Source organism: Leucoraja erinacea, chromosome 39 (assembly GCF_028641065.1).
Source record: "Leucoraja erinacea ecotype New England chromosome 39, Leri_hhj_1, whole genome shotgun sequence".
NCBI classification, from domain to species: Eukaryota; Metazoa; Chordata; class Chondrichthyes; order Rajiformes; family Rajidae; genus Leucoraja; species Leucoraja erinaceus.
In genome coordinates this window covers 346,180-373,713 of record NC_073415.1, presented here as the reverse complement: position 1 = coordinate 373,713, position 27,534 = coordinate 346,180, and the positions used below count along the sequence as shown (strand labels likewise).

Below are 27,534 nucleotides of genomic sequence, written 5' to 3'. Positions count from 1 at the left end.
ATCTATCTTCGATTTAATGCAGCATCTGCAGTTCCTTCCGACACATTTCTCCTGCCCCATCTATGCTGGTCCCATATGCCTGCATTTGGCCCATATCTTGCTGAGTCCCATATGCCCATATTTGGCCTGTCCTGCTGAGTTACTCCAGCTTTTTGTGTCTAAGATAAGATGGATAGTCAGAAAGGTATTGGGGGCCAAATCACTGGATGGATTTAAGAGAGAGTTAGATAGAGCTCTAGGGGCTAGTGGAATCAAGGGATATGGGGAGAAGGCAGGCAGGTTATTGATTGGGGACGATCAGCCATGATCACAATGAATGGCGGTGCTGGCTCGAAGGGCCGAATGGCCTCCTCTTGCACCTATTTTCTATGTATGAGCTCGGCCCGTGCGTTTGGGTGGCAAGGCCACTGCCACTGGGTTCAGTGTGGGGGCAGGGAGTTCAGTGATCGGGTGGGGAGGGAGAGTGGTTAGAAAGACTGCTTCACCAAGGGCGTCGAGGGCCTGTGGGGGAAGGCAGGAGAATGAATATGTAGCAGCACTCTGCATCTGTGGAAAGAGGAAGTTAATGTTTGAGTCACAGACCTTTCACCAGAACTGGGAAAGGGAGAAGACGGGTTAGGTTTCATTTGCAGAGAGGGTGCAGGAGCAGAGAGCAGAGGCAATGGGATTACAGTACAGTTTGCATAATCCAGTCCCATTGTTCAAAACCCCCGATTATTTAGCAAATCTGTAGCCTCCCTTTGATCTGGTATTTTGTTGGTTCACATGCTTGATTAATGGTGTTTCATCATTAATGTTTTATTATTATTAATGTTTAGTGTTTTCTGAGTCATTCGTAACTATCACTGTATGTCATGTTGTTACTTGTGGGTGGAGCACCAAGGCAACTTCCTTGTATGTGAATTCTTGGCCAATAAACTTACTTACTTACCCTGCTGTGCATACTTTCTTTAAACTTGCTGGTGCCCCGTCTCTCAAGCTCCCTCTATACTCACTGGGTGAGTTTATTCAAATTCACGTTCAAGTTTATTGTCATGCGTCCCTGATAGGACAATGAAATTCTTGCTTTGTTTCAGCACACAGAACATAGTAGCCATTGACTGCAAAACACATCAATAAATAAACTGATAAAGTGCAAAATGACAGATAATGGGTTATTAATGTTCAGAGTTTTGTCCGAGCCAGGTTTAATAGCCTGATGGCTGTGGGGAAGTAGCTATTCCTGAACCTGGTTGTTGCAGTCTTCAGGCTCCTGTACCTTCTACCTGAAGATAGCAGGGAGATGAGTGTGTGGCCAGGATGGTGTGGGTCTTTGATGATACTGCCAGCTTTTTTGAGGCAGTGACTTCGATAAATCGATGGAAGGAAGGTCAGAGCCGATGGTGGACTGGGCAGTGTTTACTACTTTTTGTAGTCTCTTCCTCTCCAGGGCACTCAAGTTGCCGAACCAAGCCACGATGCAACCGGTTCTACCACTGTGTAGAGAATAAAGAGCTTGGGGTATTAACAGGATAGTATTCAATCTGTTTATCCCACAGCAGTGACGTTGCAAGGGTGCTGGATTACCAGAGCTTTACTGTACTTGTGATAGGGTGAGGCAGGTACTACTTTGCTTTCTGTTCTTTCACATCAACGCATCTTTGCATTTTCTAGACTTCCTTATAGTCTCCCATAATTAGTGGGTTTTTTTAAAGTTTTCTTTCCGGATTGGTTTTGGTGCATTTAAAGGATGGCTTGAAGCCAGAAAGAATAAGGTAGCAGGCAGAATTGTGCATCACAGCAGCACAGCTGGTAGAGTTGCTGCCTCACAGTGCCTGTGACCCGGGTTTGATCCTGACCTCAGCTGCTCTCTGTGTGAAATTTGTACGCTCTCCTTCTGATGTTGGGGGTCCAGAACCAGGGGCCACAGTTTAAGAATAAGGGGTAAGCCGTTTAGAACGGAGACAAGGAAACACTTTTTCACACAGAGAGTGGTGAGTCTGTGGAATTCTCTGCCTCAGAGGGCGATGGAGGCAGGTTCTCTGGATGCTTTCAAGAGAGAGCTAGATAGGGCTCTTAAAGATAGCGGAATCAAGGGATATGGGGAGAAGGCAGGAACGGGGTACTGATTGGGGATGATCAGCCATGATCGCATTGAATGGCGGTGCAGGGCCGAATGGCCTACTCCTGCACCTATTGTCTTTTGTCTATTGTGATCACATGGGTTTCCTCCGGGTGCTCTGATTTCCTCCAACATCCCAAAGACAGGCAGGTTTGTAGGATAAATGGCTTCGGTAGATTGCCCCCAGTGTGGATTGGAAAGTGGGATAATATAGAACTAGTGTGAACGGGAGATCGATGGTCTGCGTGGACTTGGTGTGCTGAATGTTTAGTTTAGATGGTGTGCTGAATGTTTAGTTTAGAGATATAGCGCGGAAACGGGCCTTTTGTCCCCCCACTGAGTCCGTGCCGACCAGCGATCCCCGTACACTAGCACTATCCTACACACTAGAAGCCAATAAACTTACAATCCTGTACCTGTTTGGCTTGTGGGAGGAAACTGTAGCACCTGGGGAAAACCATAGTCTGTATCATATCTCGGGTCTCTGGTGTTAAAAGGCAGCAACTCTACCGCTGCGCCACCATGCCACCCTAATGTCATGTTCCCCGTACTGTATTTCTAAGCTAAACTAAGAAAAATAAATCACTAAAACATGGGGGGAAAGCACATTAACGTAAGAGAAAAAGCAGGGCAGATCATGTAGTTTTGATTTACCTAACAGCTCAGAGGAGCTGTGCTTGCCACTTTCATTTTGGTAAATTTGTTGATGTGGCAGTTACCTTATCTCTTTTAATGCGTTTGACTTTTGACCAAATTGTTTTTTATTGCAGAGGACAAGACCTTTGAGCAGTACTTAGATGAGTATTACCAGCTGGATTATGAAGATATCATCGATGACTTGCCCTGCAGGTTTAAGTACAGACGGGTGTTGCCCAATGACTTTGGCCTCAGTACAGAAGAGGTATGCTTGAACTGTCAAACCCACAGCTCTTTAGCTGTGCAGATTGGAAAGCAACCAACAATAATGCTTAAAGTTAACGTTGACGTCTCCGGGCCTGTGCCCACTGGAGTATGGAAAGATGAGAGGGGGGGATCTCATTCAAGCTTACCAAATAGTGAAAGGGCTGGATAGAATGGATGTGGAGAGGGTGTTTCCACAAGTGGGAGTGACTAGAAGCAGAGGCCACAGCCTCAGTGTAAAAAGACGGTCCTTTCGGAATGAGATGAGGGGGAATTGTTTTTTGTTAGTAGTTGGTGAATCTGTAGTATTCAAGACTTAAGTCGAGACTTAGAACTCATCTTTACTCTCAAGCCTTTCTTGACGTCCTCTGAGTGAGGGCTGCATTTATGTATGTACTTAATCTATGAACCATTGTTGTATAACGTTAGCACCTCCACCAATGTAAAGCACTTTGGCCAACGAGAGTTGTTTTTTTAATGTGCGATAGAAACAAAAGTGACTTGACTTGATTCATTGCCACAGACGGCCGTGGAAGTCCATATATTGGGTATTTTTAAGGCAAAGAGTAACAGATTCTTGATTAGGATGGGTGTTAGGGGTTATGGGAGAAGGCAGGAGAATGGGGTTGAGAGGGAAAGATAGATTAGCCATGATTGAATGGCGGAGTAGATGATGGGCCGAATGGCCTGGTTCTGCTCCCACGACCCATGAAATATGAAAGCTTCAGGCACGATGACCTACAAATATCAGGTTATCATGTAGAGTTTGCAGAGCTTAGAGTTGCAAGGACACTCAACTCTGAGACACAAGGTCTTTGTGGAGTGGAGGGCCTTTTGATAGAACGGAAATAAAGGGATTTAGTGGGAAAGAGTTCCACAAAAGCAAGAATTTATTGACAAAAAATGTGCGTCATTGTCCTATCTACTGTTCTCCTTCACCCTTCCAACCACTGCCATGCTTTTTACCATCTGACCCGATAAGTTCTGTCCTACTGTATATCTAGGAAAGAACTGCAGGTGCTGGTTTAAATCGAAGGTGGACACAAAATGCTGGAGCAACTCAGCGGGACAGGTAACATGGAGAGAAGGAATGGGTGACGTTTCTAGTCGAGACCTGTCTGAAGAAGGATCTCGACGCGAAACGTCACCCATTCTTTCTCTCCGCAGATGTTGCCTGTCCCGCTGAGCCACTCCAGCATTTTGTGTTTATCTACTCAATCTCTAACTCTACTGCTGTGCATCTTCCTCTGACCGGCTCTCAGTCTCTCCTTATGTGATACTGAGCCCAATTTTGTCTTTGTAAAGTTCCTGTCGATAATCTCACGAAATGGAACGTATAGCTCATATGTTCCTAAGTGATAGGGGCAGAATTAGGCCATTACTCCGCTATTCAATCATGGCTAATCTATCTCTCCCTCCTAACCCCATTCTCCTGCCTTCTCCCCATAACCCCTGACACCCGCACTAATCAAGAATCTATCTATCTCTACTTTAAAAAATATCCACTGACCTGGCCTCCACAGTCTCCTGTGGCAAAGAATTCCACAGATTCACCACCCTCTGACTAAAGAAATTCCTTATAATGTAAGTCTGAGTTACTGCATGCTTAGAAAGTCCAAAACACTGGTGGTCTGACCACTGGAATAACTTTGATTAAAATATTCATTGCTATTGATTGAGTCTCCTGTGGCAAAGCCCAATTCGGCTTTAGGCAGATTCACCTTTTTTGCCTTTTCTGCTCCTACAGAGACTAACAGAAACATTAAATACTTACAGTAACGGAATATGATGGTACCCCGTAAACATTGTAACATTTTTGTAATACTGTGATTGTGTGTGTGTGCACACACACGCGCGCACACGCACAGGTACATATACATATAAATATACAAGCACACACTCGTACACACACACACACACTCACGCACACACACACAGGTACATATACATATAAATATACAAGCACATACTCACACACTCACGCACACACACACACTCGCACACACACACTTGCACACACACTCACACATTCACGCACACTCGTACATTAAAAACAACCAATAATATTGCAAAAAGACAAATCCAATGCCCCAAGTCTATGTAGATCTGGGCTTATCTGGAGGTTGGAGTATTTAATGTAATATCCTGATAGCTGTAGAGAAGGAGCTGGTCCTGAACCTGGACCCAGTTTTCAGGCTCCTATATCTTCTTCCCGATGGCAGCGGTGAAGTGAGAGCGTGGTCAAGGTGGTGTGGGTCTCTGATGATGCTGGCTGTCTTTTTGAGGCAGTGACTCCTGTAGATCCCTTCGATGGTGGGGAGGTCATTACCCGTGATGGACCGGGCAGTGTTCACTGATTTTTGCAGTCTCCTTCACTCCTGGATGTTCAAATTGCTGAACCAGGTTGTAATGCAACCAGTTAATATGCTCTCTACTGTACACCTATAGAGTTTAAGACAGGTGTTGAGGACACTAGTGGCTGCACTGCTGTGGTAGATCCCAGATGTTGCATTCAGGTTCCCCTTTAATAAGTGGGCTGGTAGAAGAACTGCCAAAGGTCCTGGAAATTATCATACTTGCTGGATTTTACTTTTGTTTTTAAAGAAATTTGGCATGTCCAGAAAGTGATTCCAGATTTCTTGATCAATTCACAGCGGCGCTGCTGGTAGAACTGCTGCCTCGGGCCCCTCTACGATCCTGACGTTTGCTGCTGTCTACGTGGAGTTTGCACGTTCTCCCTGTGCCCGCATGAAATCCCCCCCCACACTTCAAAGATGTGCAGATTCGTCGTTTAATTGGCCTCTGTAAATTGCCCCCAGTGTGTAGAGGGTGGATGAGGAAGTGGGATAACAGAGAACAAGTGTGAATGGGTGATCGCTGGTCGGCGTGGGCCGAAGGGCCTGTTTACATGCTGTGTCTCTAAATGCTAAATGAGCACAGCAACTGTATCCCCACTCATTTATTTGTAACCTACTGCTATGCTGTGATAGGTGATCAGTAAATTAGTTTCTGCTGACAGCATCGTTATTGTGTGTAAATAACAAAAAGATTACGGGTCACAAACGCACATTAACAAATTAGGGGTGAATTTCTTATCTCCAAATCTACCGATGAAAACTTTGCACTTTTGTTATCTGCAACATCTCCGTAACGCTATTCAGCACTGTTTCCTTTCTGTTTTTCCACTCCTGGTGCAGTCAGTGCAGGCTATATAATTGTGCTTGTTTTTGAGATTATATGCCTGGATAGTATGCAAAACAAAATATTTGTATACTACCTCTTTTAGACAATAGACAATAGGTGCAGGACCAGGCCATTTGGCCCTTCGAGCCAGCACCGCCATTCAATGTGATCATGGCTGATCATCCCCAATCAGTACCCCGTTCCTGCCTTCTCCCCATATCCCCTGACTCCGCTATTTTTAAGAGCCCTATCTAGCTCTCTCTTGAAAGCATCCAGAGAAACTGCCTCCATCACCCTCTGAGGCAGAGAATTCCACAGACTCACCACTCTCTGTGAGAAAAAGTGTTTCCTTGTCTCCGTTCTAAATGGCTTACTCCTAATTCTTAAACTGTGGCCCCTGGTTCTGGACTCTCCCCAAAATCGGGAACATGTTTCCTGCCTCTAGCGTGTCCAAGCCCTTAACAATCTTATATGTTTCAATGAGATACCCTCTCATCCTTCTAACCTCCAGAGTGTACAAGCCCAGCTGCCCCATTCTCTCAGCATATGACAGTCCCACCATCCCAGGAATTAACCTTGTAAACCTACGCTGCACTCCCTCAATAGCAAGAATGTCCTTCCTCAAATTAGGGGACCAAAACTGCACACAATACTCCAGGTGTGGTCTCACTAGGGTTTTCTGTAGGTTTAGAGCGATTATAGGCCAAACATGGGCACTTGGGACCAGCTTATATGGGCGCCATGGACAGCATGGATGAGTTGGGCCGAAGAGCCTGTTTCCGTGCTGTATGACTGACAATAATCATCCAATATCAATACATTGTTACATAGCTTTGGGCCAGTGTGTCTTTAAATACATTTGGGCAGGCCCATGGATGGATAGGTTTAGAGGGATATGACTCAAACAGGGCAGGTCGGACTAGTGTCGATGGGACATCTTGGTCTGCATGGGGAAGTTGGGCCGAAGGGCCTGTTTCCATGTTCCTCTATGACTCTTAACTTCATGACCAAATCTGCAACAATAACTATTTGTCTCTGCATTTCAGATTTTGGCAGCAGATGATAAAGAACTGAATGCTTGGTGTTCGTTAAAGAAAACCTGTCAGTTCAGGTCAGTCAAAACAGTACTTATTTTACTGGATGCTATCTTTATAGGGCGGCACAGTATTGCAGCGGTAGAGTTGTTGCCTTACAGCTCCAGGGGCCCGGGTTCGATTCTGACTACAGGTGCTGTCTGTACAGAGTTTGTATGTTCTCCCCGTGACCTGCGTGGGTTTTCTCCGGGTGCTCCGGTTTGATCTCACACTCCAAAGATGTGCATGTTTGTAGGTTAATTGTACAAATTGTAAATTGTCCCTTGTGTGTGTGTGTGTGTGTGTTCATGTGTGGGGATTGCCGGACAGCGAGGACTCGGTGGGCCAAAGGGCCTATTTCCGTGCAGTATCTCTAAACTAAACTAAACTAACTGCAGATTATAACATCAAAACAAAACACTGTTATAAGCAGAATGCAGGGCGATACAGTGGGATAATACCAGAGTTGCTACCTTATAGTGCCAAAGTCCCAGCTTCGATCCTAATTAGGGTGCTCTCTGTATGGAGTTTGCACGTTCTCCCTGTGACTGTATGGGTTCTCTCTGTGTATTCCGGTTTCCCCCCACATTCCAGAGATGTACAGGTTTATAGGTTAATTGGCTTCAGTAAATTATCACAAGTGTGCAGGATAGAACGAGTGTGAACGTCGGCATGGACCCAGTGGGCCGAAGGGCCTGGTTCCATGCTGTATCACTAAACTGCACGTCCACATTCCTAACTTCTGCAAGGGTCCAGACTTCTCATTCCCAGCATTTTGGCAACGGAGGCTTATTTTTGACTGTAATTACGTTTACCGTAGCATTAGTTGATCTTTGGCCATAACAGTTATAATATGCAATAACGTACTTTTAGCTTTGCCATCATTTAGTGGGTGCAGCGGAAGGCTGACTACGGGTGCTGTCTCCCCCATGACCTTGTTGGCTCTGGAGTTGCACCTCTCAAGTCAAGTTTATTCGTCACATGTTGTATAGCAATTCCTGCAGAAGGAATCACATATTCATATATTACATATTTGTGGGAGGAAAGAAAAAGAGTGAACAGCAATTTTCCCATAGTGCAGTAAAGTTTCGGATAGGAGTTTACACGCACTCCTACTCTCCTCTGCACAGCAGCAACGGAGGCTTCTTGTGGAACCGTTGGCAGGGGTGGAAGGGGCATGATTCCCTGATGTATAGTTCCTGCAAATTGTGAGTGTAGTCCCATAGTGCCCGGACGAAGCACTATGCAGAGCCTTCTTTCCTGGGCAGAACAGTTCCCAAACCAATTGTGATATTTCCGGACAAATGCTTTCCACCGCCGCTGCGTAGAAGCACTGGAGAATCCTCGGAGACACTCTGAATTTCCTCAATTGCCTGAGGTGGTAAAGGCGCTGCCTTGCCTTACTCACGAGTGCTGCAGCGTGTGATGTCCATGTCATATCCTCAGAGATGTGGACTCCCAGGTATTTAAAGCAGCTCACCCTATCCCCAGTATCCCCATTTATCTTCAATGATGTGTATGTCCTCAGATGATGTGCCCACCTAAAGTCCTAATGTGCTCTGGTTTCCTCCCATACTCCAAAGATGTACAGCTTTATAGGCTAGTGTTGCTTTGGTAAAAATCGTAAGTAGTTGCCAGTGTGTAGGATGGTGCTAGCATACGGGGATCGCTGGTCGGCGCGGACTCGGTCGGCCGAAGGGCCTGTTTCTGCGCTGTATTTAAACTAAAACTGCACCAACACCTGCACACCAGCACACCTCTTAACTGCAAACCCAGTAAAAACACAATGTTCTATTTTCTCAGAACAGAGAAAGAAGAGGTACTTGACCTGAAGGTTTACAAGAAGAAAGCACAGAATTCCTGGAAAAAACAGCAGACCTTTAAGTCTCTGGCGCTGCAGTAAGTGTCATCAGTCAACAGTGTCAAATACCATCAGTAGTCTTGATAATGACAGGAATCGGTTCAGAAAAAGGAAGTAGTGGCTTCTTGGGTGTTCACCACAATGACGGCATTGGTGCCGGCTTTTCAGGACTCACATGCAGGGTTTTTGTGGGGGGGAATAAAGAGTCATTATGCTTGATGCTCAGTTCTGTGACCTGCCTTCAAAGGAGTGTGCTCTATTTCTTTAGTCAAAGCAGCATACTCTGTCTAGTTTGAAATTCTCTTGTTCTTATTGTTGGCAAAATCTGGTAGTTTCAGTCATTTAAAAAATAGCTTTTAGGCAAATATTTCAGCTTTCATTGTCTATAATATTGCCTGTGAATTGTCTGCGCCAACACTTTATGTAGCAATGTTACAACATTTTGAGATTTTAAAAATCAAGTCTGCAATTTATCCCATCAGATAAAGCATAACGTTTAATTTGACACCCAATTCACTTTCATATCTTCAGTATTAAAAACGTTATGGCCATTTTCATACTCGGAAATTAGCATCTTGTTCCCTATTGATTTTCCATTGACTTAACACAAAAGCTGTGATCGAGGACAGTCTAAAGCCCATAACTTTTTAAAAATTAAGAGAACTGAAAGACATTTTCAGTTATTATAGATTGAAGCATTCTGAAACAAATATTAAACAATCTTACTTGGATGACCTGAAATTAAAGCATATAATTAGTTAGTTACCCAATTGTAGCTAATTCCAAAATTCAATTACTAGATCTAAACATCTATCCATTTCTTAAGGAAAGATTAACATTTTTAAATAGCCTAAGTGTCCAAAGAACATTCAGACAAGAATTCACAATGAAACATGATTTTTAAATCTCATTGACATTAATTTATAGGCCAAATGGAAGGAATTTAGTGTTCAATTGCTGTAAATTAATGGCCATTTAAATCCGCTCTCGAGTGGGATCGTGTGGAACGCAATGGTTTGTAACGTTCCCATTGCGGTGAATTTGTACCCCATATGCCCAGAAAAATACTGCAGCATTTAATGGGCCCCCAAATCAGCTACTCGCAACATAAAATTTTGTATAAAGGGATTTTAAGAAGCGCTTTTTAATGTAAAAATAAACAGCATACCTTGCGTTGTCCCCTACATGAGATCCGTCCCGTTGGCGGCGGTCGCGGGTTTAGAGGATGATTTTTAACCTACTATAACAATTAAATAAACCAATATAGTTTAAAAATAGCTGCAGCGAACTAATGTTGCAGCGATTATTCGTCAGCAACTAAGTAGGCTGAACAACCTTGATTTGAATAGCCGAGAGACAATCGCGTTTTAAACCCGCCCCCCTCTCAAAGGCGCCAAAATCGCGCACACGGGCAGCGACAGACCTGCAGCGACGCTGAAGGTAAGTTTTGCAACATACCTACTTTATGAGCATTTTCGGGGTAGCATAATTGCAGCTCGTTGTTGTAACGCTCTGGGTGTTGAACATAGAACAGTACAGCACAGGCCCTTCGGCCCACAATGTCTGTGGTGAAAATGATGCCAAGTTACATTAATCTCCTCAGCCTGCACATGACCCTTACCCCTCCATTCCCTGCATATCCATGGGCCTAATGGGCCAAAAGCCTCTTAAACGCTACTATCATATCTGCCTTCACCACCACCACTGGCAGTGCGTATTCAGCACTATTCTTCTTCTTCTTTCGTGTGGCGTGCACAGCCTAAACTTGTTCTACTTGATCTTCCGTTTGTGCATGTCGAGTTGATTGCATTAGTCGAAACAGGGTGGACCATGTGAAGTACAATCTTCCGCCCCATTCTGCACTCTCTTTGTGAACAAATACTTGCCCCACACATCACCTTTAAACTTTGCCCCTCTCGTCTAAAAGCTATGCCTTCTGGCCTTTGTCATTCCCATCCTCGGGAATAAGGTTCTGACTATCTACCTCTCATCATTTTATATATTTCTATCTGGTCTTCGCTCCGCCTCTGAAGCTCCAGAAAAAACAATCCAAGTTTGTCCAACCTTTCCCCGCATTATCCCATTTACCTCATCGACTGGAGTGTTCGATATCATTCCGTGTTTAACTAAAGTTGCATGCTTGACATATGAACTGTATGGTCGACAGAATTTTACCCAAGACTTTTTAAACAAAACAAATTTTATGACTAGGCTCTTCGGAACTGTCTCTGACTTTTATTTTAATTGTTATTCTCATCAGCAGTTCAACTGAAATATTTAAATTCTTAGCATATAAATTGACATCTATCATTGATTGGTTTGCATATCAGTGGTCAGTGGAGACCCTCCTTCAGACTAGTTTGGGTGGAGAGAGGAGGAGAACTTTTTCAGGGTAGACGGTAGACACAAAATGCTGGAGTAACTCAGCGGGACAGTCTGAAGAAGGGTCTCGACCCGAAATCTCATCCATTCCTTCTCTCCAAAGATGGTGCCTGTCCAAGCTGAGTTACTCCAGCATTTTGTGTCTACCTTCGATTTAAACCAGCATCTGCAGTTCTTTCCTACACATTCTTCAGAGTACACACACCTCGAGGAGATTTTGCAGTGGAGAAGACAAAATGTGTAGGAAGGAACTGCAGATGTTGGTTTACAGTGAAGATATTATCTTGTATAACACTCACCTTTTCACTCCATGTCTATTCAGTCTCTCTCAAACTCTCACACTCTTGCCGACCTTTACACACCCTAGCCCTTTGCTGGGCAGTTAATGGCCTCTGCTGCTAAAGCACAGAGCCTCTCTCCATGAGATATCCGTTAACCTTCAATTCACTATTATATTCATATTAAATAGTGAATTTAACCCTCAATCCACTATTAATATCAATTGAATAATACAGATTGTTAATAATACAGAAGGTTAAACTACTGACACTTTAAAAAATGTTTTTGTTCTGCAGGGAGGAAGAATCTCAGACTGACGAGGCTGCTGGCAGAGCCAAGATGGGCAAGAAGCGCAGGGATAAAGTGCAAACAGCAAGGCTGCTGGAGGAAGGAGTGGCAGTGGAGATGGAGAGCACTAATGCCAGCCCGATGGGCGGGAGGCTGGAGGCCGGGATGGGTGGACCGGATGCTGAGGTGGATGAAGCCGTCCTGATTGGCAAGCAGAGCGGCAGCGTGAACGCAATGTCGGCGGCGGCGGCGGCGGAGGAAGCACCGGGAACGTCCCCTGCTCCCCCGGCCACCCTGGGGGCAAAGGCGGCGCAGCCCGCTAAGAAGAAGAAACTGCGAAGGAGAAACGTGCGGCTGGGCTCACGGGTGACGATGGGTGGCCGGGTGTTCAGTGGCTCCAGGCTGCAGGCGTACGGGCTGGACCCACGCAAACTGAGATACAAGCTGATGAACAGAGGAAAGAAGAAACAAGGAAAGAAGCAAACAAGAGCCTGATTTATTGTTGATGAACAAGGTCATTTTGTGAAAAGTAAGCTGGTTTCTTCAATCATTATTTAGATTACTTTACCTCCTGTTACTGGCACATTTTGGTCCTTGTTCAATAGGAATTGTCTCTCAGTGTCCCTTAAATGGGGAGGTTCGAAGGGTTTCTGCTTCATAGTGTCACGTCATGCTGCCCAAGATGCCCCATCTCAGCCAGTCACATTTACCCGTTTTTGGTCCATATCCCTCCAAACCTTTCCTATCCATGGACCCTGTCCAAGTGTCAATAGACAATAGACAATAGATGCTGGAGTAGGCCATTCGGCACTTCGAGCTAGCACCGCCATTCAATGTGATCATGGCTGATCATCCCCAATCAGTACCCCGTTCCTGCCTTCTCCCCATATCCCCTGGCTCTGCTATTTTTAAGAGCCCTATCTAGCTCTCTCTTGAAAGCATCCAGAGAACCTGCCTCCACCGCACTCTGAGGCAGAGTATTCCACAGAATTCACTGCCTCTGTCCTTTAAACGTTGCTATTGTCCCTGCCACAACTACCTCCTATGGTAGTGTTGCAAACACCATTTGTATGGAAGATAGACACAAAATGCTGGAGTAACTCAGCGGGACAGGCAGCATCTCCGTATAGAAGGAATGGGTGACGTTTCTGGTCAACACCCTTCTTCAGGTCCATTCCTTTCCTTCAGAGATGCTGCCTGTCCCACTGTGTTACTCCAGCATTTTGTGTCTATCTCCAGTATAAAGTACATCTCAGATCCGCAGACCCGCAGCACAGGAGCACCGCAAGGCTGCGTACCCTCCCCTCTCCTCTACTCTCTCTACACCAACGACTACACCACCACAGACACCTCTGTCAAGCTTCTCACAACCCTGATTGGACTGATCCAGGATGGGGAGGAATCCGCCTACAGACAGGCAGTGACACAGCTGGCATCCTGGTGCCATGGTAACAACCTAGAGCTCAATGCTCTTAAGACAGTGGAATTGATTGTAGACTTTAGGAGAGCTCCCCCTCCCCTCACCCCAATCACCATCAACAACACCCCAGTCACATCTGTGGAGTCTTTAAAGTTCCTGGGAACCATCATCTCCAAGGACCTTAAATGGGGGGCTACCATCGACTCCACAGTCAAAAAGGCTCAACAGAGGATGTACTTCCTGCGGCAGCTGAGGAAGCACAATCTGCCACAGCCAATGATGGTCCATTTCTACACGGCCATCGTAGAGTCTGTCCTCACCTTCTCCATCATGGTCTGGTTTGGCTCAGCCACCAAGCACGACACCTGGAGGCTGCAGCGAATCGTCCGATCAGCTGAGAAGGTTATTGGCTGCAGCCTTCCCTCCATTGATGAACTGTACACTGCAAGGGCCAGGGAGCGAGCGGGCAAGATCATCTCTGACCCCTCTCACCCTGGCCACAAACTCTTTGAATCACTTCCCTCTGGAAGGTGACTCCGGACTGTCAAAGCTGCCACAGCCAGACATAAAAACAGTTTTTTTCCACTAGCAGTAGCTCTACTCAACAGCCAAAAGTCTGTAGCCTCCTTTTGCTCTGGTATTTTATCTGGGACTCCGGTTCGATCCTGATGTCAGTTGCTGCCTGTGAGGAGTTTGCACGTTCTCCCTGTGACCACGTGGGTTTCCACTGGGTGCTCCGGTTTCCCATGCTTCCTGAAGACGTGCAGGTTTGTAGGTTAATTGGCCCTCTGTAGATTGCCCCCTAGTGTGTAGGGAGTGGATGAGAAAGTGGGATAACATAGAACTAGTGTGAACGGGTGATCAATGGTCGGCTTGGACTCTTGCTCTTTGCTCAGAGTAAGGGAATCGAGTACCAGGGGATGTAGATTTAAGGTGAAGGGGGAAAGATTTTATAGGAATCTGAGGGATAACCTTTTCACACATAGGGTGGTAGATGTATGGAACAAACTGCTATGGGAGATCATTGGGGCAACGTTTAAGAAGCAATTAGACAGATACATGGATAGGACAGGTTTAGAGGGATATGGACTAATGCAGGCAAATGGGACTAGTGTAGATGGAGCATGTTGTTCGGTGTGGGCAAGTTGGGCCGAATGGCCTGTTTCCACACTGTATGACTCCAAGACCCCTTCATACAAGGTCTATGTTATTCCACTTTCACGTCCACTCCTTTACAAGCTAAAGGGCAATTGGCAGAGGTCAATGAACTAACAAACTACACATCTTTGTGGTGTGGGGGGAAAGCGGAGAACCCCGGAGGAAACCTACGCAATCACACAGGGAGAACGTGCAAACTCCACACAGACAGCACCAGAGGAACCCGTGTCCGGCAGCTCTACCACTGTGCTGTCTAGTCAAATCGTACAACATGCGAGTACAATTAAGCCACACACTACTGTTACAGAGGAAAAGTCCATGGTCAGGAATGGGACTGGTGGGAGATCAGGACTACATTCCAGCTCGTGGAAGGGCAACTCAGTCCTCTGATAACAGCAGGGAAGAATCTGATCCTGAATCTGGTGCTTAAGAAGATGCTGGAAAAATCAAGGATCAAAGATCGTGTAGAGCAGGGGTGGGCAACCTTGTTCTGCATAGGGGCCGGGACGCATGTCTGTGAGTGGATGGCCGGCCACATCTATCACGTGTACACATGGATCCCGCCCCGGTTGGCAGGCATCAAATCACATGTTCACAGAAAGTAGACAAAAATGCTGGAGAAACTCAGCGGGTGAGGCAGCATCTATGGTGCAAAGGAATAGGTGGGGTTTCGGGTCGAGACCCTTCTCCAGACTTGGCTTGGCACTTTCAAGCTGTTGTATCTTGTGCCCGATGGGGGTGATGAGAGGAGGGAATGACCAACGTGTAAATAGTCCTTGATTATGTTGGCTGCTTTCCTGAGGCAGTGTGAGGTGTTGATGGTGGGGAGTTTGGGATGTGTGATGGACTGGGCGACTGTCTGCAATTTCTTGTGGTCTTCTGTAGAGCCAGCTGTGGTGCACCCAGATAGTATGCTCTCTGTAGCAGACGTTTCAAATCAGCACTTCACACATTCCAGTGTCAATCAGAAACCTTGCTGATTTTATATATTTTCTTTTCTCCGCTATAGCTTGGGAAACTTGACACCGTGTTATGTTCTAAGCAAGCCCGGGAGACCATCACCTCACGAAGCAGGGATGGCAGGAAAAACGTGTTGCTTTCCATGGAGAGTCTCGTGGCCATCTTGGAAGATGTTCTCAGTAGCTCGTTACACCAGTCTCCTCTTAGCTCACTGCCAGAACTCTATGAATTATAATACATCCTTCCCCTGAGCTCCTTTTATAGATTTTTAACGATTGTGAATAAAAGATGGTGTTAAAATTTCATTTAACTTTCTTTAAAACAATGTCCTTGATGACTTGGCTGAGTCGCACTTGAGAGGAAGATCCCAACACAAAATGTCACCTATCCATGTCCTCCAAGATGCTGCCTGCTCCGCTCAATTACTCCAGCACTTTGTGTTTTTGCCCAAGATTCCAGCATCTGCAGTTTAGTTTTAGTATGGAGGTACAGCACGGAAACAGGCCCTTCAGCCCTCTGAGGCCACGCCGACTAACGTTCACCCATAGATTAGTTCTCTCGTACACACTAGACCAAGTTACAGAAGCTAATTAGCCTGCAAACTTGTGCGTCATTGGAGTGTGGGAGAAAACCGGGGCACCCAGAGAAAACCCATGCGGTTACTGGGAGATCGTACAAACTCGGTACAGACAGCAGCCGTAGTCAGGATGGAACCCGGGTCTCTGGCGCTGTGAGGCAGCAACTCTACCGCTGCGCAAGCTTGAAGCTTATCTTTGAGTATAATTATGAGAAGACTCTACGAGCTGGGATAAAATTCCATTCTCTTTCCTTGTTCAGGGTGTTGAATTCATTTGTAGTGAAGAAGCTGGTGGTTCCAATTAAAATAGCAGAAATGAAAAGTTGCTGGGAGTGATTCTACTTAACTGGCAGTGAGCTTGAATTAATTTCTCTCTGTCCAGTGCTTGAGAGCTGACATTATATCTGCTTGAGGGCAGCTGTGAAATGCAACTCGCAGACTACACAATTGGAAGGGGGAGGGTTGCAGACATCAGATCACAAAGTCCCTAAAAGCCCAGTCCCACGGTACAAGTTCATTCCAAGAGCTCTCCCGAGTTTGCCCTGATTCAAACTCGGAGATTTACGGTAATGGCCACTCGTCGATACTCGGGGCTCTCGTGGACATTTTTCATCATGTTGAAAAATCTTCACGAGTCTTCCCGTGCTCACCTGCCGTTAGCGAGTCTTCCTGAGTACCTGCCGTTAGCGCTAAGAGACGTCCCCGAGCTCCGACGTACCCGCTATGTTCATTCTCCGTGCTTCCCACGAGTTTGATAGTTTTTAAAACACAGGAGAGCTCTTGGAATGAACTTGCACTGTGGGACAGGGCTTTACCTCCCTGAAAGTGGAAGCACAAGGCTGGTAAAGATCCCATACCACTGGGTTGTAAGCTGCCCAAGTGGGATACGAGGTGCTGATCCTCCAATTTGTGTTGGGCCTCACTCTGACAGTGAAGGAGGCTCAGGACAGAAAATTCCGTATATGGGAATGGGAGGGGGAGTTACAATGTGTAGGAATGAACTGCAGATGCTGGTTTAAACCGAAGACAGACACAAAATGCTGGAGTAACTCAGCGGGACAGGCAGCATCTCTGGTGAGAAGGAATGGGTGATGTTTCAGATCCAGACCCTTCAGACAAAATGTTTGGCAACCGGGAGATCGCGTAGGCCAGGGGTGGGCAACCTTGTTCAGCATTGGGGCCGGGACGCATGTCTGAGCGGATGCCGGGCCACATCTATCACGTGTACACGTGGATCCCGCGATGGCAGCCATCAAATCACGTGTTCACAGAAGGTAGACAAAAATGCTGGAGAAATTCAGTGGGTGAGGCAGCCTCATGCAATCTTTGCATGTCTCACCTGCTGAGTTTCCCCAGCATTTTTGTCTACCTTCGATTTTTCCAGCATCTGCAGTTCTTTCTTAAACTTGTTCGCAGAAGGTTCACAGCCGTGCCGGCAGCTTTGCGCAGGATGCGGTACAGACAGCTCGACCGGCCGGATGATTTGGGGGAGTCCAGAACCAGGGGCCATAGTTTAAGAATAAGGGCTAAGCCATTTAGAACGGAGACGAGGAAACACTTTTTCTCACAGAGAGTGGTGAGTCTGTGGAATTCTCTGCCTCAGAGGGCAGTGGAGGCAGGCTCTCTGGATGCTTTCAAGAGAGAGCTAGATAGGGCTCTTAAAAATAGCGGAGTCAGGGGATATGGAGAGAAGGCAGGAACGGGGTACTGATTGGGGATGATCAGCCATGATCACATTGAATGGCGTTGCAGGCTCGAAGGGCCAAATGGCCTCCTCCTGCACCTATTGTCTATTGTCTATTACGGGGGGGGGGGGGGGGGGGGTAAATGCGCCTGTGGGCCGGATGATTTGGGGTTAAGGGGCCGCATTCGGCCCCAGGGCCGTAGGGTGCCGGCCCCTGGCGAAGGCCAAGGTGGACTGAGCGAAGGTGTCCCTAAAACTCCCTTCACCCGCAGTGTTAAAGTGTGGCTGGCCTGGAACATGAAAGCACAGACGTTTGAGCAAGAGCTCTTTATGTGAAAGAGTGTGCGTTGCTGCAACATCCTCACTGCGCAATGTCCTTTACAAAGTTACAGCCTGTTCCAGCCCAGAGGGAAGCTGGCGGTCACTGCACAAGGTATTACAGTAAAAACAATGCAGCGGCAGAGTCATTGTCGGGCTGGTAATCCTCCAGATCGGTGGATGTCAGTTCAAATTTCATCACCACCTCAGCGAGGGAATTAAAATGCTGCCCATTGAGCAAATGTGGAATTGAAAAGCCTACTGCCGGTAATGGTGACTATCTCTGAGCGGAAGGAACCCGACAGTCCCTTCTGGCCTGTATGTGTCTACAAGCCCTTCGGTTAACATCAAATGGTGGAGTAACTCAGCGGGTGAGGCAGCATCTCTGGAGAGAAGGAATGGGCGATGCCATAGAGGGAGTGCAGAGAAGGTTCACCAGACTGATTCCTTGTGATGTCAGGACTGTCTTATGAAGAAATTTTGTGTAGACTTCGGTTTATACTCTCTAGAATTTATAAGATATGAGAGGGGAACTTATAGAAACTTAAAAATTCATAAGGGGCCCTACAGGTCCAGATGCAGGAACAAATTTTTTTCCCTTAGTCCCACCTAGGGAAGTCGTACCACAACCCTCCATTCCCTTCTAAGGATAAAGGGGAAATCCAATTTAAAAAATGATATGAGATGAACCTGCCTTCACCACACACAGGGAGCTGGTGAACCTCTCTACCACTCTCTGCCACAGAAGTTAGTGAGGCCATATTCATTGGTTATACTTAAGAGGGAGTTAGATGTGGCCCTTGTGGCTAAGGAGATCAGAGGGTATGGAGAAAAGGCAGGTACGGGATATGATCATATTGAATGGCGGTGCAGGCTCGAAGGGCCGAATGGCCTACTCCTGTACCTAATTTCTATGTTTCTATGTTTCGGGTCGAGACCCTTCACCCATTCCTTCTCTCCAGAGATACTGCCTCACCCGCTGAGTTACTCCACCATTTCGTGTCTACCTTCGATTTGGCGACCAAAATTGCATCTGCAGTTCTTACACCTTCCACATGCCCTTAGTTACCACACTACTAGGAAGAGCCATGAGGATAAGGCCAAAGAAATCAAAATTGGTGTTCATAGGTTCTAGTAGAATTAGGCCATTCAGCCCATCAGGTCCACTCCGCCATTCAATCATGGCTGATCTATCTTTCCCTCCTAGCCCCATTCTCCTGCACGGCACAAGCTGACGCTGCTGTTCAATGAAGTCCCATGGAAAAACAAAGTGTTCCAGACATCCAACTATTCCAGACAATAGGTGCAGGAGTAGGACATTCGACCCTTCGAGCCAGCACCGCCATTCAATGTGATCATGGCTGATCGTCCCCAATCAGTACCCCGTTCCTGCCTTCTCCCCATATCCCCTGTCTCCGTTATCCAGAACATGTGTCCTGCCTCTAGCGTGTCCAAGCCCTTAACAATCTTATATGTTTCAATGAGATGCCCTCTCATCCTTCTAAACGCCAGCATAGTCCTCCTCAGACCTATCCTACCCCACACAGTCAGTGGCAGGGTGTTCACAGTGGTGTAGCTGGTATAGCCACTGCCTCACAGCATTAGAGACCTGCCTTCGATCCTCACTAATTAAGCTGAATTGAGAGATACATTGCGGAAACGGGCCCTTCGGCCCATCAAGTCCGCGCCAACCAGCGATCCCACTATCCTACACACCGGGGACAATTTAGATTTTTAACAAAGCCTATTACCCCACAAACCTGTACGTCCTTGGGATTGTGGGAGGAAACTGGAGCACCTGGAGAAAACCCACCCTGTCACAGGGAGTACGTTCAAACTCCAAACTGACGGTGTAGAGTTTGCACGTTCTCCCTGTGACAGCCTGGGTTTCCTCCGGGTGCTCCGGTTTCCTCCCCCATCCAAAAGACGTGCGGGTTTGCAGGTTAACTAGTCCTCTAAGTGTGCAAGGAGTGGATGAGAAAGTGGGATAGCATAGAACTAATGCGGACGGGTGATCGATGGTCGGCATGGACTCAGTGGGCCGAAGGGCCTGTTTCCATGCCCAACTAAACTTATGGTTGAAGTGTGACTAGCACTGTTAATACACACCACGGTGTACAGACAATTATATGGGTGTGCTTGTCTCGACTCAATCACATAACTATTTTGAGCATGAGTAACACGGTAAAGACTTGTTGCAAGACGTTGGGCTTTCAAGTTCAAGAACATAATAAGAACATAACACTTTCAGAAAATTTATAAAACTGCTGGGAACTCTGGATAAAGTTGGTTTGGTGTTTCGGATGATAGCTGTATTTGTGATGTTGGTGCGTAACCTCTACAATCCAACTCCCCTGCTGATCGGTGGCACCAATGTTAAGGATGGGAGTGCAGCGTAGGTTCACAAGGTTAATTCCCGGGATGGCGAGACTGTCATATGCTGAGAGAATGGAGCAGCTGGGCTTGTACACTCTGGAGTTTAGAAGGATGAGAGGAGATCTCATTGAAACATATAAGATTGTTAAGGGCTTGGACACGCTGGAGGCAGGAAACATGTTCCCGATGTTGGGGGAGTCCAGAACCAGGGGCCACAGTTTAAGAATAAGGAGTAAGCCATTTAGAACGGAGACAAGGAAACACTTTTTCTCACAGAGAGTTGTGAGTGTGGAATTCTCAGCCTCAGAGGGAGGTGAAGGCAGGTTCTCTGGATGCTTTCAAGAGAGAGCTAGATAGGGCTCTTAAAGATAGCAAAGTCAGGGGATATGGGGAGAAGGCAGGAACGGGGTACAGATTGGGGATGATCAGCCATGATCACATTGAATGGCAGTGCTGGCTCGAAGGGCCGAATGGCCTACTCCTGCACTTATTGTTTAATGTCTATTGAGTCCTGAAGGACTTAACTGGGTTAATTGGCCGAAGGGGCTGTTCCCATGCTGATGTCTAAACTAACTAAGTCACACAGCTAAGACACAAAGTTCTGGTGTAACTCAGCGGGTCAGGCAGCATCCCTGGAGAATACGGGTAGGAGACGTTTTGGGTCGGGACCCTTCTTCTGCATTTGTAGTTCCTTGTTTCAACATAAATCACTTTAGCGTCATCTGCAAACTTACTAATAACTCTCATCTACATCATGTACATTCTCATCTAGATCGTTGTGACAAACCACAAACAGCAATGGCCCAGCGCTGATTCCTGAAGCACATCACTTGTCACAGGCCCCTAGTCCACCACCACCCTCTGCTTCCTTCCAAGAGGCCATTGGTCTATTCAGTTGGATAGGTCTCGCGATATTCTTCCAAAGTAGCCTGTCATTTATCACCTTATCAAATGCCTTCCTGAAGTCCATATACCTATGGCTGTCCCTCCTGCTGTTCCATTACGCAGTTGCCACAGTGTGTACCATCCATATAATGCATCCCAGCAACTCGTCAAAGCTTGCTCCTATATTTCCTTAGTACACAGAACAAGCTCATGTAAGCCCTTTTGAATTGAGTGATGGGTCACATGTTGATATGAATTATGAAAGTAGCCAGTCCTTGTTCAATTGCACAACTAAAAGGATCTTGGGGTCCAGTCCACAAAGTTGCAAACACAAGTACCTTGAGTGGTGAAGGATGCGTATGGTATGCTTCATTGGGAGAGACATGGAGACAAGGGTCTGTCCCACCTGGGCGTTATTTGCGCGTTACGCAGATGGCTCGCGAAGATTTTGTACATCCCAAAACCCGGGGGGCGCCGTGCGTGACCCAGCATCACTGCCTACGTCACCACGCACCATGCGCGCGTAATGTGCGCCATGCATGAGGCAGGACGCGCGTGTCGTGGGTCATGACGCATAAATGATGTGGTGTAACTTACGCGCAAATGACGCCCAAGTGGGACACGCCCTTAAGTCACGATGCAGCTGCATAGGACTGGTTCGGTTGTATTTGGAGTATTGCATGCAGTTCTGGTCACCCCATTACAGGAAGGATATGGTGAATATGGAAAGGATTAGAGGAGGTTTACCAGAATAGAGTCAAGAGAGGGAGTCAAGTGTTTTATCGTCATGTGTCCCAGATAGGACAATGGAATTCTTACTCGCTGCAGCAGAACAGAATATCTTCTTCTTTTTCCATGTGGCGTGCACAGCCTAAAGTTGTCGGACAGGACAGCTTGTTCTATTTGATCTTCTGTTTGTGCACGTCGAGTTGATTGCATTAGTGAAACAGGGCGGAGTGTGTGAAGGTTGCAATCTTCCACCCCACAACAGAATATGTAAACATCGTACGTAACAAGGAGAAAACAAACGTTCAGTGTGTGGCCCCATTTACCCACATTTAGTCCATATCCCTCTAAATCTTTCCTCTCCATGTTCCCGCCCAAGTTCCTCCAGCACGTTGTGTTTTTCTCAAGGTTCCCGCACTTGCGGTTCCGTGTCTCCAAGATCAAACTGTCGTGTTTCTTGCTCCCCTTTGCGATCATACGCACATGAATTTCATTGCATTTCGTTGTCTCTGTACTGTACACTGACAATGACAATTAAAATTGAATCTGAATCTGAAATGCATTTGCAACCGATCCAAATCACCATCTATATCGAATCCAGGCCCAGCGAGGTGGCTGGGATTTAGATGCCTCTTTGGTTGGGTTGTGGTAGACAGTAATTCCAGCAAGGATTGATTTGTTCCCAGGGAGAAAAGCCTGGGAACAAATGGACCTACTCAGATCAACAGCCGATGAGTCGTCAGCGCTTTAACTTCCCCACCCATTCCCACACTGACCTTCCTGTCCTGGGCCTCCTCCACTGTCAGTTTGAGGCCAGATGTAAACTAGAGGAACAGCACCTCCTATTTTGCTTGGCAGCTTACAACCCAGCGGTATGAACGTTGATCCCTCTAATTTCAAATAACTCCGGCATTCCCTCTCTCTCCCTGTGCCTCCCCCATCCCAGTCCTCCGGCTAATTTCACCCTTTGTGAAATTACTCCTTATTCTTACTGTGGCCCCTGGTTCTGGCCTCCATCCTTCACTGCCTTGCCTGTTCAAGTGCCCAAACGCATCTTAAATACAGTACTTGTTTCTGATTCCACCACCACCACCATCACTTGCAGCGAGTCCCGGATATCATCCACTCTCTGTGTTGAAAGAAAAAAGTTACCTCCCAGATCCATGTTCCCAGATCACAACAAACTGCCCTTGAAACCTTGAACTCCTTATATCCGTGCCATCGTGTTTTTGACAGTCCCCAACACTGTGGGGGAAAATGGGAACCTGACCATCTGTGGAGACCACATTTCAGATCAGGACCCTTCATCAGTCTGAAGAAGGTTGCCAAAACGCAACATCATCTGGTCTCTCTCTTGAAAGCATCCAGAGAACCCGCCTCCACCACCCTCTGAGGCAGAGAATGGCAAAGACTCACAACTCCCTGTGTGAAAAAGTGTTTCCTCATCTCCGTTCTAAATGGCTTATTCCTTATTCTTAAACTGTGGCCCCTGGTTCTGGACTCCCCCAACATCGGGAACATGTTTCCTGCCTCTAACGTGTCCAAACCCTTATCAATCTAATGGTTACAAGCCCCAACCACCATTAGGTTATTGAACACAACAACCTCCAATTAAGCTCGGACCACATAGATTTGTGGGATATGATTTTTATTGTTATTGTCTTTGCACTATTATTATTTTTTTTATAGAGATATATAACTTTATTTGTTGTTTTATATAGTTTTGACAAAGTATTCGGATACATATCTGTTCCCGACCAAAACGCCACCTATCCATGTTCTCCAGAGATGTTGCCCGACTCGCTGAGTTACTCCAGCACTTTGTGTCTTTTTGTAAACCGGCATCTGCATTTCCATGTGTCTCCATGAAGTCATAGAGAGTTACAGAGTTCTAGAGTGAAATCAGGCCCTTCGGCCCAACTTGCCCATGCCGACCAACATGTCTCATCTACACTAGTCCCACCTGCCTGCATTTGGCCCATATCCCTGTCCTATCCAGGGGTACATGTCCAAACGTCATTTAAACCTGCCTCAACTATCTCATCTGGCAGCTTGTTCCGTATACCCACCAACCTTTGTGTAAAAAGTTGCCACTTAATTCTGAGTCCTCTGGTTCTTGATTCCTCTACTCTGGGTAAAAGACTGTGCATTTACCCCACTGATTCATTTCCGGTGAAATGCACCCACTGTGTTTTCAAGTGTGGGCAAGTTGGGCCGAAGGGCCTGTTTCCATACTGTATGAGTCTCTGACTGTCTGACTTCCTGCACAGAAAGTAAATATTACAATCAGTGTTCCCACAGGAGTGAGTGCGGTGTAAGGCCAGCGTTGGCTCAGGAGGTAGTCGGCACATCAGGTGAGATCACCTCTCATGGCCAGAAGGCAGGCAGGCAGGCAGGCAGGTGTCTGCTTCAACAGACCGATTCAACGAAGAGACATTGGAAGCTCAAAGATTCAAATGCAACGCTAGCATTTATTTCGAAAGGACTAGAATACAAAAACAGAGATGTAATGATGAGACGCTGGTCAGATCGCATTTGAAGTATTGTGAGCAATTTTGGGCCCTGTATCTGAGGAATAAGGTTGCCAACTGTCCTGTATTAGCCGGGACATCCCGTATATCGGGCTAAATTGGTGTGTCCTGTACAGGACCGCCCTTGTCCCGTATTTGATCGCTACTTAGAATAGAATAGAATAGTTTCTTTATTGTCATTGTAACATGAGCCATGTACAACGAAATTTAAAAATGTCAGCCAGTCAGTGCACCATTCAAACATTTCTAAAGCTAACGATACATACAAGGTAAAATATTAAAAGATAAACAACTAAATAAATATCATGAAAATAGCACGCATAAACACCCAACCCTCCATCCTTCTGTCGATTTCACAGTGTACCACAGTCCCTTAGTCTGTATCGCCCCTGCGTTCCTTGGCGGCTACATTTAATGCTTTTATAGCAGTGGGGTAAAAACTGTTTTTTAGTCTGTTCGTCCTTGTCCTTGTAGATCTGTACCGTCTGCCTGACGGCAACAGTTCAAAAACGGGAGTGTCCGGGGTGGGAAATGTCCTTTATGATGCTCTGGGATTTTTTGGTGCAGCGGGAACTGTGTAAGTCCTCCAAGGTAAGGAGAGGGCAGCCGACAATCTTCTGGGCGTTGTCAATGGCCCTCTGGAGCTCTTTCCTCTGAGCCGCTGTGCAGCTGGTGTACCACACGCATACACAGCATGTTAGGATGCTCTCAATGGAGCACCGATAAAAGGACAGCAGCAGTCTCTGAGTGATGTTATTCTTCCTGAGCACCCTCAGGAAGTGCAGTCTCTGCTGGACCTTTTTCAGCAGCGCAGTGGTGTTCACGCTCCACGTCAGGTCCTCCTCAATATGGATTCCCAGGAAGCGGAAATCCGCCACCCTCTCTACACAGTCCCCTCTGATAGTCAATGGTGCCATGTCCGTTTTATTCTTCCTGACGTCTATTATTACTTCCTTTGTCTTTAAGGTGTTGAGGAGCAGGTTATTTTCTTCACACCACACTGTCAGCTGCTCCACCTCATCCCAGTAGGCGTACTCGTCCCCCCCGGAGATGAGTCCCACCACCGTAATGTCATCCGCAAATTTGACAATGGTGTTGCAGTGGTGGGCGGGGGTGCAGTCATGTGTGTAGATGGTGTAGAGCAGGGGGCTCAGTACGCAGCCCTGTGGAGAGCCGGTACTGAGGCTGAGGGCCGTGGATGTAGGATGGCCCACTCTGACTCTCTGGCTGCGACCCGACAGGAAGCTATTTATCCACGTACAGGTGGTGTGGAAGTCCCAAGTCCCCCAGTTTGTCCACCAGGTTGTGGTTTACTACTCTGGTTGAGGGGACTGTCGGGTCAGAGCGCCGCATCCGTCCCCGCCTCACCGGTCCTGACGTAGTGCAGCCCATGGAGTGCAGCAGCAGCAGCAGCAGCAGCGCCTCGCCCGTGGCCCCGTCGGTCAGCAGCCCGGCCAGCTATCCGACCTTCGGATCTTCGCTTACCACTGACACCACCACCCCTCCTTCTCACGGCCGATCATCGGTTCACGAGTTGGACGGGGCGCCGGTCTTTGCACGGCCTGGGCCAAAACTCCTCAGCTGGCCTGTCGACTGGGCTTTGTGTGCAGTCCAGCACCCGGGGCCAACTCATCATTCACCCAGCCACGGCCAAGTCAGTCAACGAATTGCCGTCAGGAATTTGTCCAACATTTTGACCGTTTGTCCCTCATTTGGGGGTGAGAAAGTTGGCGACCCTACTGAGGAAGGATGTGCTGGCCCTGGAGAGGATCCAGAGGAGGTTTACAAAAATGATTCCAGGAATGAGTGGGTTAACCTATGATGAGCGTTTGACGGCACTGGGCCTGTACTCGCTGGAGTTTAGAAGGATGAGGGGGTACCTCATTGAAATGTACAGAATAGTGAAAGGTTTGGATAGAGTGGATGTGGAGAGCAAGAGCGGAACTCGCTATCAAAACATGGAGGGGACGGGGGACACAATTGTTTGGTGGCCACGCGTGCATGCGCACACACGCACACACACACACACACGCACGCACGCACACACACACACACGCACGCACGCACGCACACACGCACGCACGCACGCACGCGCACACACGCACACACGCACACACACACACACACACACACACACACACACACACACACGTACACACACACGCACACCACACACACACACACACGCACACCACACACACACACACACACGCACACACGTGTGAGGCTTCGGAGGCTCAATCCAGCGCTAAAAGCGGAGATTTTAAAATCGGGATGACAAAAACTTGGGGGGGATGTTCCCCATCTCTCAAAACATGGGGGGGACTTGTCCCCTCTGGCCCCCCCCCCCCGGGTTTTCCGCCTCTGGTGGAGAGGATGTTTCCACTAGTGGGAGAGTCTAGGACCAGCCTCAGAATAAAAGGACGTTCCTTTAGGAAGATGAGGAGGAATTGTTTTAGTCAGAGGCTGGTGAATCTGTGGAATTAATTGCCACTGAAGGCTGTGGAGGCCAAGTCAATGGATATTTCTAAGGCAGAGATAGGCAGATTCTTGATTAGTGCGGGTGTCAGGGGTTATGGGGTTAAGAGGGAGAGATAGATCAGCCATGATTGAATGGTGGAGTAGACTTGATTGGCTGAATGGCCTCTAATTCTGTTCCTATAACCTATGAATTTATGATACAACAGAGGGCATTATTAAAGAGCTAATCTTAGCCCAGTACACAACCATTCATCTGATAAACCAGCCCTAATCCGCACCAGAGACCAGCTGTGCAAGGACTATAGAACCTCGTTGACATTCATTTTGAAAGTTAATTTAACGATGACTGTT

The 27,534-nt window shown here is 47.1% G+C and overlaps 1 protein-coding gene across 1 annotated transcript in view; it reads left to right on the top strand.

Annotated features, from left to right (window-relative positions):
- Nucleotides 1–15,910, top strand: part of kri1 (KRI1 homolog) — a 63,076-nt gene extending 47,166 nt beyond the window's left edge. Inside the window, exons 16-20 of the mRNA XM_055663911.1 lie at nucleotides 2,872–3,002; nucleotides 7,231–7,295; nucleotides 9,061–9,156; nucleotides 12,076–12,596; nucleotides 15,655–15,910. Coding sequence (XP_055519886.1) covers nucleotides 2,872–3,002; nucleotides 7,231–7,295; nucleotides 9,061–9,156; nucleotides 12,076–12,562 — 779 coding nt within the window. The 3' untranslated portion in view covers nucleotides 12,563–12,596; nucleotides 15,655–15,910. The remainder of the gene's footprint in view (nucleotides 1–2,871; nucleotides 3,003–7,230; nucleotides 7,296–9,060; nucleotides 9,157–12,075; nucleotides 12,597–15,654) is intronic.
- The last annotated feature ends 11,624 nt before the right edge of the window (nucleotides 15,911–27,534 follow it).